At 40.8% G+C, this 13,126-nt stretch overlaps 1 protein-coding gene across 1 annotated transcript in view; it reads left to right on the forward strand.

Moving 5' to 3' along the window:
- The window catches only part of LOC118813991 (interferon-induced protein 44-like), a 19,151-nt gene extending 6,342 nt beyond the window's left edge, over positions 1 to 12,809 (forward strand). Inside the window, exons 3-9 of the mRNA XM_036579651.1 lie at positions 3,083 to 3,349; positions 8,040 to 8,070; positions 8,232 to 8,421; positions 9,538 to 9,687; positions 9,806 to 9,974; positions 11,802 to 11,902; positions 12,041 to 12,809. Of these exons, the coding sequence (XP_036435544.1) occupies positions 3,083 to 3,349; positions 8,040 to 8,070; positions 8,232 to 8,421; positions 9,538 to 9,687; positions 9,806 to 9,974; positions 11,802 to 11,902; positions 12,041 to 12,226 (1,094 nt within the window). The 3' untranslated portion in view covers positions 12,227 to 12,809. The remainder of the gene's footprint in view (positions 1 to 3,082; positions 3,350 to 8,039; positions 8,071 to 8,231; positions 8,422 to 9,537; positions 9,688 to 9,805; positions 9,975 to 11,801; positions 11,903 to 12,040) is intronic.
- The last annotated feature ends 317 nt before the right edge of the window (positions 12,810 to 13,126 follow it).

A 13,126-nucleotide genomic window follows, 5' to 3' on the forward strand; every position in this document is an offset into this window, starting at 1 on the left:
CGCTGCTTCCTGGTTCACTGCTGAGTTGTGTTTTTCAAGGTGGAAGGGCAGCGACTGGAATGACAATACAGAAAAACAGGACTGGTTGTGTGCACTGGTATGTTTGTCCACCATCTGTCTCAGTACAGAACGGCACTGAGTCTGAAATAAGAAATAACCCCAGAATTTTGTTCTGTGCAGTTCACCCTCTTTATAGACCCCCCAAACAACGAGTAAGCTGATCAATTAAAAAATGCTGTGTAGCCCTTCTGGAAAGTACAAAGGCACCTGTAATGGCCATGAAATCGAAAAATGACAGAACTTAGTCTAAAACGATGGTCAGAAAAATTACAGCATACAAACAAAACACTAAGGATGCACGATATCAAAATCTTATCTCTATTGGCAGATATTTGCTTTTACATTGTGCCTTTTGGTTGGTCAGTGAGTCGGAGACTGTTTAGATTTCAGTGGTCTGTGCTTCACTGCTTGCTGCCTCGACCCTCTTCCCTCTGCTCTTCTCAAATCAGGTTTATCTGCCAGCTCATTACTCATGTTCTTCATTCTGTAGCCTCAGGTTATGTTCCAGTTCTATTACACCCATTTCTATAAGCTACTAAACTACAGTCTTAGCACTAATAATCCTAAACAAAGTACTGGAGTGTGTTGTTTGTTCATCTTTCATCGCATAAGCTTTCAGACCCTTTTCAATCTGGTCTGCATGTCAGGGTCATTAGTGACCCTCTTGGCAATGCTTATTGGTTGTTTAAGTGATCTCATTCTGCAGGAGCTCACTGCTACATTAGATAGAGTGCAGGGGACTTTGTTGGAATGCTTGCACACTCTTGTGGATGTTAGTGGTCTTGCATTGTCTTGGTTTCAGTCTTATTCAAGTAATCAAAAGCAGCTTGAGAGATTTAATGGGACTGTTACAGATGTCGTTCCACAGTGCTCAGTACTTGGGCCATTGTAATTTAGAGTCTTTATGCTTCCAATCTGTCATATTATCAGAATAGCTCAGCTATCATCTATATGCTGATGACACTCATGTGTACATTTGCATAACTCCATATCTGTTTGTGAATGTAAATGGTGAATCAGCTATTCAAACAGAAGTAAAATATGGTGTTCCACAAGGTTCTGTTCTAGGACCTCTACTGTTCTCATTATACAAGTTAATAATTGTTTCTCTTAGTGAGTCTTTCTTATGCTCTGATGCTCTTAGGCAGTTTTTTCTTTTGAATACTGAAATATGATGATATGACTATGATTCAGTTCACTGTCAATGTCATGGTCAGATTAAGGTCTTAGTTTACCTAAACTTAGCCTGATTAAAACATGTGGTCCAGGATGATATTGGCTGGACAATTTGAGATAGATTTTGATGTAAACATCTAGAATGATCTAACTGACTCTCAGGTTTGTTGTTGTTTTTTGGTTTTTTTTGGTAGTACCATGCCTGTGATGACCGCTTTATGACACCAAAAAACAAGTTATAGAAGGTGAAAAGGCCACATTTTTGTTTGTGGAGAGGAGATGTTCCTCATGTGAACCATTGTATAATAGACTTCATGAGATATTTAACTTAAAGGAAAAATGCTGATGTTTTTAAATGGAGGGAAACTCTTACACGTGTAAACTTTGCGTCCTGAATGGGGCTTCACACTGTAGCTCAATCACACCACAGGTGTACAAGTAAACAGGACTATAAGTGGACAGAGTTGAGCAAAATATTTAGTAGTAAAAATATGTAGTGATGGCTGAATACTGAATATACTAAACCAAATGTATTCAGTAACATATTCCATTACAATACGTAAAATAAAATAAGTAAAATAAGTAACATATTCAGTATACATTTAAAATACATACTGATAAAATAAATGGAAAAACTCTACTGTAATCTTGCTGTTACTGGTTGGCAGATGTCTTCATGGAATTCTTATATTAATATTTTTCATGGAAAATGTGCTTATCTTTTAATTTAAATTCTATTTTTTTGCTCAAGTACACCATTAATGCTAAACTTATCACTCACAAACACGTCCACTACTGAGCAAATTAGTTGTTTGATCATCTCTCAAAAGAGCTCAGTAACGCTGAGATTAATAACCGATCACATTGATTTATCAGTCTACTCAGGCTTTAGCAGAGCTCAGTAACACTGAGATTAATAACTGATCACATTGATTTATCAGTCTACTCAGGCTTTAGCAGAGCTCAGTAACACTGAGATTAATAACCGATCACATTGATTTATCAGTCTACTCAGGCTTTAGCAGAGCTCAGTAACACTGAGATTAATAACTGATCACATTGATTTATCAGTCTACTCAGGCTTTAGCAGAGCTCAGTAACACTGAGATTAATAACTGATCACATTGATTTATCAGTCTACTCAGGCTTTAGCAGAGCTCAGTAACACAGAGATTAATAACTGATCATCACATTGATTTATCAGTCGACTCAGGCTTTAGCAGAGCTCAGTAACACTGAGATTAATAACCGATCACATTGATTTATCAGTCTACTCAGGCTTTAGCAGAGCTCAGTAACACTGAGATTAATAACCGATCACATTGATTTATCAGTTTACTCAGGCTTTAGCAGAGCTCAGTAACGCTGAGATTAATAACTGATCATCACATTGATTTATCAGTCGACTCAGGCTTTAGCAGAGCTCAGTAACACTGAGATTAATAACCGATCACATTGATTTATCAGTCTACTCAGGCTTTAGCAGAGCTCAGTAACACTGAGATTAATAACCGATCACATTGATTTATCAGTCTACTCAGGCTTTAGCAGAGCTCAGTAACGCTGAGATTAATAACCGATCACATTGATTTATCAGTCTACTCAGGCTTTAGCAGAGCTCAGTAACGCTGAGATTAATAACCGATCACATTGATTTATCAGTCTACTCAGGCTTTAGCAGAGCTCAGTAACGCTGAGATTAATAACTGATCACATTGATTTATCAGTCTACTCAGGCTTTAGCAGAGCTCAGTAACGCTGAGATTAATAATTGATCACACTGATTTGTCAGTGTATCTAATCTTGTTTTTTTCTCTAAAAAATCTCTTTCTTGTGTTTCTAATAGAATTTGTCACAGTTTTGAATGACAAACAAGTGGAAGCTGGATCTAACGTCATTCTTCGCTGTGAAGTAAACACCACACAAGTGACGGTAATGTGGAAGAAGAACAGCCAAAAACTGGACTGTGTGGAAGGAAAACACAAAATCAGACTAATTGGTAAACTGTGCTGCTTGGAGATCCAGAGGGTCGAGGATGTTGATGAAGGGAGTTACACTGTCGAAGTGTCCAACAAGCTGGGCAGCGTGTCCTGCTCTGCCATGGTGACCGTCGGTAAGAGTTCTGAATGACCAGTGAATTTATTACTATTTATTATTATTATATTCAAAACTCCTCAGCTCCTTAAAATCCGAGATTCAAATATGCAGCAGGTCTAAATCAGGAAATTCACAGCAGAAAATTCTGCTGCCCCCTTATCCTCCCCGCCAAATGTTGCCCATGCCTGACATTATTGGCAATGTTTATCATAATCCTTTAAAATTGGTAATGTAACATATGTTTATGGGTCCAGTGCTGACCTGTATAAAACAATATAACTGTTATTTTGGGTATTGAAGAACATGAACTTAGATGTTTATGAATGAACAAAGCTACAAAGCTAGTCAGCTCTTACAGCTACAAACCTGAAAGCTATTACAGCTCTGTTCAGCAGCAAAGTTTAAATTTCACACAGCTTGACAGAAAACCCTGAGCATGTGTCACATCAGTAAATATGACAGTTACTCATGAGGTCGGACAAGTCAGAGCGACCCTACATTAAAGTCAAAGTCAAAGTGAACTTTACTATCATTCAGACTGTGCAACAAGGAGTGAACAGCTGAACAAGATTGTGTTTTTCCAACTCCAATGTGCAAAATATACAGGGTGATTCAAAAAGATTCAGCCGACTTCACAATGAATTATTTCACCTGTAAATCATTACAGATCAGTGCAGTGAACTGTAAATGGTTTAAATGAGCATAAAGTTTATTATGTAATTGTAGAAGGTCTCAGTCTGAACCTCCTCCAGCTGTACAGACAACATCAACACCACAGTCAAACTCATCCCATACTGGATTGATCATGTCGGGTGTCGCTGCACTCACGGCTCTTTCAGTGCGATTTCGGAGATCATCCAGTGTTGTGGAACCAACGACGAACGCTCTGAGCTGTTGGAGCTTCACTGCCCACGAAAATCACACTGCACAGTTATGACGGATTCACTCTTATTGAAGTGGAACACGCAAAACCTGATAGGCCAGTGTGTTGTGTGTCGTTAGAGGGAGTTGATTAGTCTGATGGCCTGTGGGAAGAAGCTCCAGCTGAGTCTGGCGGTCTGCACCGCATACTGCAGTAGCTTTTACCAGAGGGCAGAAGGCTGAACAGTCCATGGGCAGGGTGGGTGGGGTCTGCAGAAGGCTGAACAGTCCATGGGCAGGGTGGGTGGGGTCTGAAGAAGGCTGTACAGTCCATGGGCAGGGTGGGTGGAGTCTCTCACTCTCTTTGTGGCTCTGCTGAGGCAGCGTGACAGGTAGAGATCTTGTATGGGTGGAAATGATTCTCTCTGCTGTCCTCACCGTTCTCTGGAGTGACTTCTGGTCTGTGGTGGTGCAGCTGCCGTACCACACTGGGAGGCTGCTGGTCAGGGTGTTCTCTATAGTGCCTCTGTAGAAACTTATGAGGATAGGAGGGGGGAGGTTTGCTCTTCTCATCCATTGTAGAAAGTGAAGGCGCTGCTGTGCTCTCTTGACAAGGGAGGTGGTGTGTGTAGTCCATGTCAGGTCATCCGTGATGTGCACTCCCAAAAACTTGGTGCTTCTCACTGACAGGTTGACTCCACAGCGTTACCATGGATTGTAAATGGAATATGCACCATGTGCTTCCTCTGGAATAACTTCCTTTGTCTTGTCAACGTTCAGTGACAGGTTGTTCTTGTCACACCAGATGACGAGTTCTGGTCTTCTCTGGTCTTCACGTCTTCTCTGTAGGCTGAGTTGTCATCGTTGCTGATGAGACCCACCACCATTGTATCATTTGCGAACTTAATAATGTGGTTCGAGTTGTACTTGGCACAGTCAAGTCAAGTCAGATTTATTTGTGTAGCGCTTTTTACACCTGATGTTGTCACAAAGCAGCTTCACAGAAATCCATTAAAGACAAAGTTTTAACATGAAATGTAAATCCTGCAGGTGAGCGAGCCAGGGGCAACAGTGGCAAGGAAAAACTCCCTCAGAGCTGAGGAAGAAACCTTGGGAGGAACCAAGGCTCACATGGGGGGACCCATCCTCCTCTGGTCAAACTACCTACAAAATTATTATACTACTAATATTAATAGTAGTAGTAGTATTAACAGTCCATGAAAACTTCAGTGTCGGGTGGGCAGCTAGTCCAAGGCAGGTGGCGGTAGCTGGGGCATGGGCAACTGGTCTGAAGCAGGTAGCAGGAGAGCTCGACAGACAATCATCCATCAGTGTCCGGCCGGACAGGTGGGCAGTCGTTTACTCGGGAAAAGGTAGGGAGATGGAGTTAGTTTAGTTCTGTATGGGTGTATGTATAATAATAAGTAAAACATTTCCAGAGTGTGGCTAACGACTCTGGCAGATCTGACTATAACAGCTTAACTAAAAGGAGAGAACCAAAAGGACACACAGATACAGGAGCGCCCTGAAACAATCTGGCATCCCTCCGCTCCACCGTCCACAAACCTGAGTGATCGAGTACAAGCGGCGGGACGACAGCACCAGCGTCTCAGTTTACTATAATTCCCTGCGTCCATGGACCCCTGGATCTGCTGCCTTTATCTAAGGGGGGACATTAACTACCAAAAGCTAAACTAAACAAGTGAGTTTTCAGCCTAGATTTGAAGATTGCGACTGAGTCTGAGTCCCGAACATTTTCTGGAAGATCATTCCAGAGTTTGGGGGCTTCTGGGAACTATTAAAAAGCCAGCACTCTGTGATCTGAGTAATCGTGGTGGCTCGTAATGGGAAATAAGGTCTTGCAGGTACTCAGGAGCCCATGTAGGGCTTTATACGTCAATAAAAGAATTTTGTAATCTATACGAAATTTAACAGGCAGCCAGTGAAGTGATGATAGAACTGGACTGATATGATCAGATGTTCTAGTTTTAGTGAGAACCCTGGCTGCAGCATTTTGAACTAGTTGAAGTTTACTTAAATTCCTGCTGGTGCATCCTGACAGTAGTGCGTTACAGTAATCTAGCCTTGAAGTAATAAAGGCATGTACTAATGTTTCTGCATCGTGCAGCGATAAGGCATTTCTTATTCTGGCGATGTTGCGAAGATGTAAAAAAGCTGTCCTAGTGATGCTGCCTATGTGTTGATCAAATGATAAATCTGGATCAATTATGACACCAAGATTTTTTGCTGCTGAACCAGGTATAACTGGAAAGTCAGCAAGATTTAAAGTTAAATCTGATAATTTATTTCTTGCCACTTTTGGACCCAGAAGGAGAACCTCCAACATCCAGCCTTTCACATCTTTTACACAGTCCTCTATTTTCTTTAACCTGTATTTGTCATCAGGCTTGGCTGATATGTATAATTGCGTATCGTCTGCGTAACAGTGAAAGTTAATGCCATGGCTACTTATAACTGTGCCTAACGGTAACATGTATAATGTAAATAATAATGGTCCTAAAATAGAGCCTTGCGGAATTCCAAATCTTACTTGTGAATAATTGGAAGATGAATCATTTACCTTTACGAACTGATAACGTTCCGTTAAGTAAGAGTTGAACCACGATAGGGCGGTCCCTGTGATTCCAACCATGTTTTCTAACCTTTCTAGGAGAATATTGTGGTCTATCGTATCGAAAGCTGCACTGAGGTCAAGTAGCACCAACAGGGATATGTAGCCTTGATCAGAGGCAAGAAGATCATTTGTTATCTTAACTAGAGCTGTCTCAGTGCTGTGATGTGGCCTGAATCCAGATTGGAATTTTTCATATATGTGGTTCTTTACAGCAGTCACGAGTCATCAGAGTGAACAGCAGAGGCCTCAGCACACAGCCCTGAGGAACTCCAGTGTTCATGATGGTGGTTTTAGAGGTTTTTCTTCCAACTCGTACTGTCTGGGGTCTGTCCGTGAGGAAGTCCAGTAACCGGTTGCACAGTGGGGTGTCGATGCCTAATGAGCCGACTTTACTTACCAAGTGCATGGAGATGACTGTGTTGAAGGCGAAGGTGAAGTCAGTGAGGAGCATCCGCACATGAATGTTCTTATTCTCCAGAGGGGTCAGACTCAGGTCAAGTGCTGCTGATATGGCATCATCAGTGGAGCGGTCAGGGCGGTATGCAAACTGGAGTGGGTCAAGTGATGTTGGGGGTCTGGATGTTATGTGATTTCAAACCAGCTTTTTAAAGCACTTCATCATGATGGGAGTGAGTGCTATAGGGCAGTAGGCATTAGGTGTTGATGCTGGTGACTGTGATAGTGGAGGCCTTGAAGCAAGAGCGATCGATGGCTTGGCTCAGGGAGGTGTTATAGATGTCTGTAAGGACGTGTGTCAGTTGTTCAGCACATTCTCTGAGTACACACCCTGGTATGTTATCAGGACCATGCAGCAAGGCGGATCACAGCTCTGGGTGGGCGTGGCTATGTGTTCAGAAGGTCTGTCACTCCCAGCTGACCAATAGAGTGTGCAGGTGAACACCCTCTTCTAAGCCTCACCCCCCCTGTGAAAAAGTGCCAAGTCAGAAGAAGAAGAGTGATTCCAGGACCAAAACACATATCAGCTACAGCAGCAGGTCGAAAAAATTAAAGCAAAAACTGGCAAAATTAGAAATAAATTAAAATTGATGAGTAATCTTTTTGAAACATTAAGTTTAATTTAACTCTCATTATTGTTATTTACCTTAATTCTGTCCATGTTTCATATGTAAAAAAACTTGTGGATTTGATTATTTTATCTAAAACTGCAATAAAATTAAATATATAAACTGCTTGTTAATATTTCTTACAGCAATCAATAAATGGAGAGAAATACCTCGAAAGTAAGTCCACAGTAATCATTTATTATCATTGATTGTGCATCAGATTTTAATTTTATTATTATTTATAATTTTATCAGTAGGACCTTCTCTGATTTCTAGTTTAACATTTGTGATTTTATCATTGACAGTAATAATGTTTGTTTTCTGTATTTTGGTGACAGCTCAGCTGAGATGGTGAGATCTCTGAGAAGTTATCAGGTCTGTGACGGCGTCTCTGAGCTCCGTTTCCTCCTGCATGGTCCAATCGGAGCAGGAAAGTCCAGCGTCATAAACACCATCAAAACTATTTTTGAAAACCGTCCGTTCGTTAACTGTCTGGCCGGCGAGTCTGGAGAAAGTGTCACTCTATACGTGAGTTCTCCAGCTGTTTCTCCAAAACCTGGAATTTGAATTTTAGTCACATGACACTGAAATTTCAGTCTTAACCAACATGTCTGCTTCGCAACAAGAGCAGCATTCACATTGTCTTTAGGGCCCCCTGGTGGACAGTCTGTCACAGTGATAAATGTTTTGAGAATATATTTTTATGAGGTTGAGTTCTGTAGTTTCCCACTTGTATTATTTCACAGGTACCTTCTTATGCCAAATCTGGATGAATGTAAATTACTTTTAAAATATCTTCTGGTTCTCAGTGGAAAACACACTGAAAGCCATATTGGACAATCAGTTTCATCAGTTAGACAGTGGAGCGAAAGAAATCACTGAAGAGTCTAAACTGTCGTCTCCCAGTGAACAGCTGGAGATTAATTACAGTAACAGAACAACCTGTTTAGCATTAGCGCTAACTCCAACCTAGCACAAGACTCGCATTGTATGGAATCAAGCCTACATCGTTACACAGTAATTAGGAAAATCGATAAACGATTGTAAGTGAGAAGTGTTTTTTTTATTTTTTAACACTTTAGACGGCAATAAACTCAAAACAATTGAGTTTATAGCGTAAAGATTTTTGTTTTTCTATTTATAATGTTTACATTATTAACTCCTCACCATCCCATGTGTAACAGAAATCAGTACCTCATGTACAAAACTGTATGTGAAATTCAGGTAAAATATCCTTACAGTGTAAATATTTTAGCTTTCATTTATTTATAATCCTTTATATTGTTAATTTATGTGAAGGATAGATTTTATATTTATATTTATATCTTATTTTTTACCTTTAGCATTATATATATATTGTCTATAAAGTAACAAACTGTAAAACCTTGTTAAGTAATTAATTAAGTTGATTCTCTTCTTGTTACTTATTTTTCTTTTCTTGAGTGCCCTGCTCTCCCTTTGCTGCTGTGACACTGAGAATTCCTAAAAGGAGTCTCTTCTCTTATTATCTAATTTACACATCTCTTTAATGTTCTCTTCAGTTATTTCTGCCACAGACGAGTGTCATTAATGAACTAAACTGTTTTATTTCTTGTTTATTTGCTGTTTGTTTACTGTTTGTTTACTAAACTGGTTTATTTCCAGTACGAGAAGTTCACCATTGGAAGCGAGCGCTCTGGACGTTTACCGTTCGCCTTCTACGATGTAATGGGTCTTGAAGAGGGACAAACAAGAGGGGCTCACACTGATGACATCATCAAAGCTTTAAAAGGCCACATACCGAACAACTACAAAGTGAGACCACCAAACACACTCGATCCATAATCAATCAGTCTTAATCTGAAGGAGATATTCTTTCATTAAGAACTTCATAAACTTGCACAGAATCTCTTTCTTCTCCCCTCACGTTCAGTTCCAGGCTTATCCAATAACTGAAGACAACAGGTATTACATCACCGCTCCGACCCTGAACGACAGGATTCACTGCCTGGTCAGTGTTTTACCAGCAGACAAAATCACCCTGATGGAAAACGCGGTCATCGAGAAAATGAAGTGCATCAGAAAAGCAGCTACTGAATTAGGTGAGTTCACTCGTTTGATTCAACACTTACAAGAAGGCAAAAAGCTTCAAGGGGCAAGTTTAACAACAAGCTGTCATAGCGACCACTTCAGAGAAGATCTGTCCTCTGTATTATTGGAGACGGCTGTTAGCTTGTTAGCCGTATGCCTGTTCAGAATCAGACAGAATCAGACAGAATCAGTTACAGCTATTAATCTATAAAAAAACTCACACTGTTTTGCACAATAAGGCATAGAACAAAGACACAGGGAACACGGTGCAGTTTCTCAAGCAATGGACTGACAATCTTAAAAGAGCGAAGGGGCAGCCAGACTGATTGATGAGCTAATTATACAGGGAGATTCACTGGAAAGAGGCCCCGAATATTCTGCTGTAACTCCCGTTAGGATGAAGCAATCTGTACCAAAAATACGCTACATATCTTGACGTGTGTGTAATCGATTGCATTACATGCGATTCTGGAAGTGATCTCCGTTTTCTGACAGACACACGAAGGGGTACGGGGGTCTGCACCCGGAAGTTGCAAACGTCGCAACGGCCGTCCAGCGCCTACCTCATTGCTCCGACGCAGGGGCATCCCAGCTTGTTCAAAGCTTCACATACTGAGGAGCTCATTGCACGTTGTTTCGTTCAGATTGATTCATCCTAGAGAGAGTTATTACAGAATATTCAGGGCCTCTTTCCAGTGAATCTTCCTGTATTTAGTGAAGGCTCCTCATCACTGGTAATAATAATTCTAGAAGTAAACTAGAGGGTAATGAGTCAAGAACGCCTGCGGTTGATCTAGAGGGCTGTAACACTCAGGGCTCCTGAAGGCCTTTATCCCTGAATAGGGACTCTGACATTGGTGGTGGAGCTAAACTCTGCTGGGTGGTAGAGCTCCAGGACCAGGACTGGGAACTCCTACATACAGTTTAAATAGGAATCTACTGTTGTTATTATTATTATTTTTAATCATTAATCATCAATTCAATTCAATCATGATCATCATGGAATAATATGATGATCTAACAGCAACAAGAGCCTGAATGCAGTTTTGTTTGGTGCTATGAAGACTTCTAGCTGGCAAATCAACTGATTGTTACCCACACACACACAGACACACATGCATTCACACACACACACACACAGACACACATGCATTCACACACACACACAGACACACACACATTATCTAAGCTGCTAGAAGAGGTGGTCTAAATATGAGCTGAACTTTACACATTTCCTCCATGAGATTCAGGATTATGGCAGTGTTTTAAAAAAAATAAAAACAAGAAAATAAAAGGACTTTGAAAGTATGTATTGGTTATGATTTATTTAATAAGTACACCCCCGGGAAGTTGGTTGTTGTATGCTATGTTGTCATTTACTTCCTACAATAAAAAATATGTATATATAAGCCACTTATCCTCCTGGGTCATGCTGAAGCCTATCCCAGCACTCACTGGCCAGACGGCAGTAAACACACTGGACATCCTGACAGTCTATCACAGATCAGACACACACCCACACACTCACACCTAGGGCCATGACTGCATGTCTTTGGACTGTGGGAGAAAACCCACACAGACACAGGGAGAACCTGCAAATTCCACACAGGGCCCCGGTCGCCCGGCCGGGGAATCGAACCCAGGCCCTTCTTGCTGTCATACTGTATCGTACTGATTAAAGCAGGAATGTACAGGGACTAAACTCACCTTCACATTGTGACCAACAACCAGCCTTAACTGTGAGAAAAGCACTGTAACTCACAGCCTTCAGTGAAAAAGTGATTAAGTCTTTGTTGTATATCTTTGATCTCCATGTTTGTCTCCTTCCTGTCCTGCAGGAATTCCTCAGATGGTTTTCATGACCAGAGTGGACAAGGTGTGCAAAATGACAAAAGATGATATGAGCAAGGTGTATCAAAGCAAGAAGATCAAGGAGAAAGTGGGTCACTTTGATAGGTTATCCCCAAAAACTCCTTTTCTTTTCCTACAATAACATGGAGACCCGAAGTAAACATTTACCTGACGCTGTGTGTGTCTGTGTGTGTGTGTGTGTGTGTGTGTGTGTGTGTGTGTGCAGATGCAGGAGTGCAGTAACAGACTCGGCGTCCCGATGAACTGCATCTTCCCGGTGGAGACCTACCACGAGCAGAATCAGCTGAACGAGCATATAAACTGTCTGATTCTGGACGCTTTAACTCAGATTGTATTCTGGGCGAACGACTATGCAGAGAAATGTTCTGGAAACCAGAACCGTGTAGAATGACCCGGTGCGCTCAGATTTGTCTCTGTGTCCATGTGCAGCTGTCCTCGCCTTCTTATCTATATATATATATATGTATATATATAGATAAGATTGATAAGATAGGTAAGATAGTCCTTTATTAGTCCCACAACATTAACATGGATTAGTCTCCATATTAGTCCATCTTTTGTGTGTTTGGTATATATGGTATCACCAGCTGTAGGGTTTGTATACCTGCTGTGTGGTGAATTAAACTGTCTTTTGTTTCCTGTTTCTTTGGCTGAGTCAGTTAGTAGGTTATAAAATAGCTAGTTTAGGGTTTTGTTGATTATTTTCAGCAATGGCCAACCTGTGGTCAACACTGGTGTTTGTCTTTGTTCAGAACTTATAATATACTTTTCACCTTCACTCATCCGGTGTCCATTTTCTTTTCCTTGTCCCGTTTAATGCACCATTAGCCGTAGCTGTTATACATCCACCATTTACTCAGTCCGTTGTGTCTCAAAGCTGGACCGGGTCAGAACAGCACCATCAAACCCCTTTTGCTGCCCTACAGAGAAAACTGTCCTACAGGCATGACGTACTTTTCTGTTCTGAGATCAGATCAGCCTGTGGACTCTTTGTTGTTCAAGAGGGAAACTCATTTTACTGGAAGTGCATTCAGAATAGAACTGATTATTAGTGCGTTCATTCAGGAAATGATGCTATTTGATGTCTTCTGAGTGTTTATAAACACTTAAGCTGAGTCAGTATGTAATCAGTGCAGTACTGTGTGCCTTTCATTTCAATTCATTTGTCTTTACTGCTCAAATCAAATGTATTTAGTGGATATAAAATCACTATAATAATTGTAATAACTATAACTGCATTAAGCGTTTGGGACATTACACCATGGAGTTTGTTCAAAGAGTTATTAAAATG

This window comes from Colossoma macropomum, unplaced genomic scaffold, assembly GCF_904425465.1.
Source record: "Colossoma macropomum unplaced genomic scaffold, Colossoma_macropomum, whole genome shotgun sequence".
Lineage (NCBI taxonomy): Eukaryota > Metazoa > Chordata > Actinopteri > Characiformes > Serrasalmidae > Colossoma > Colossoma macropomum.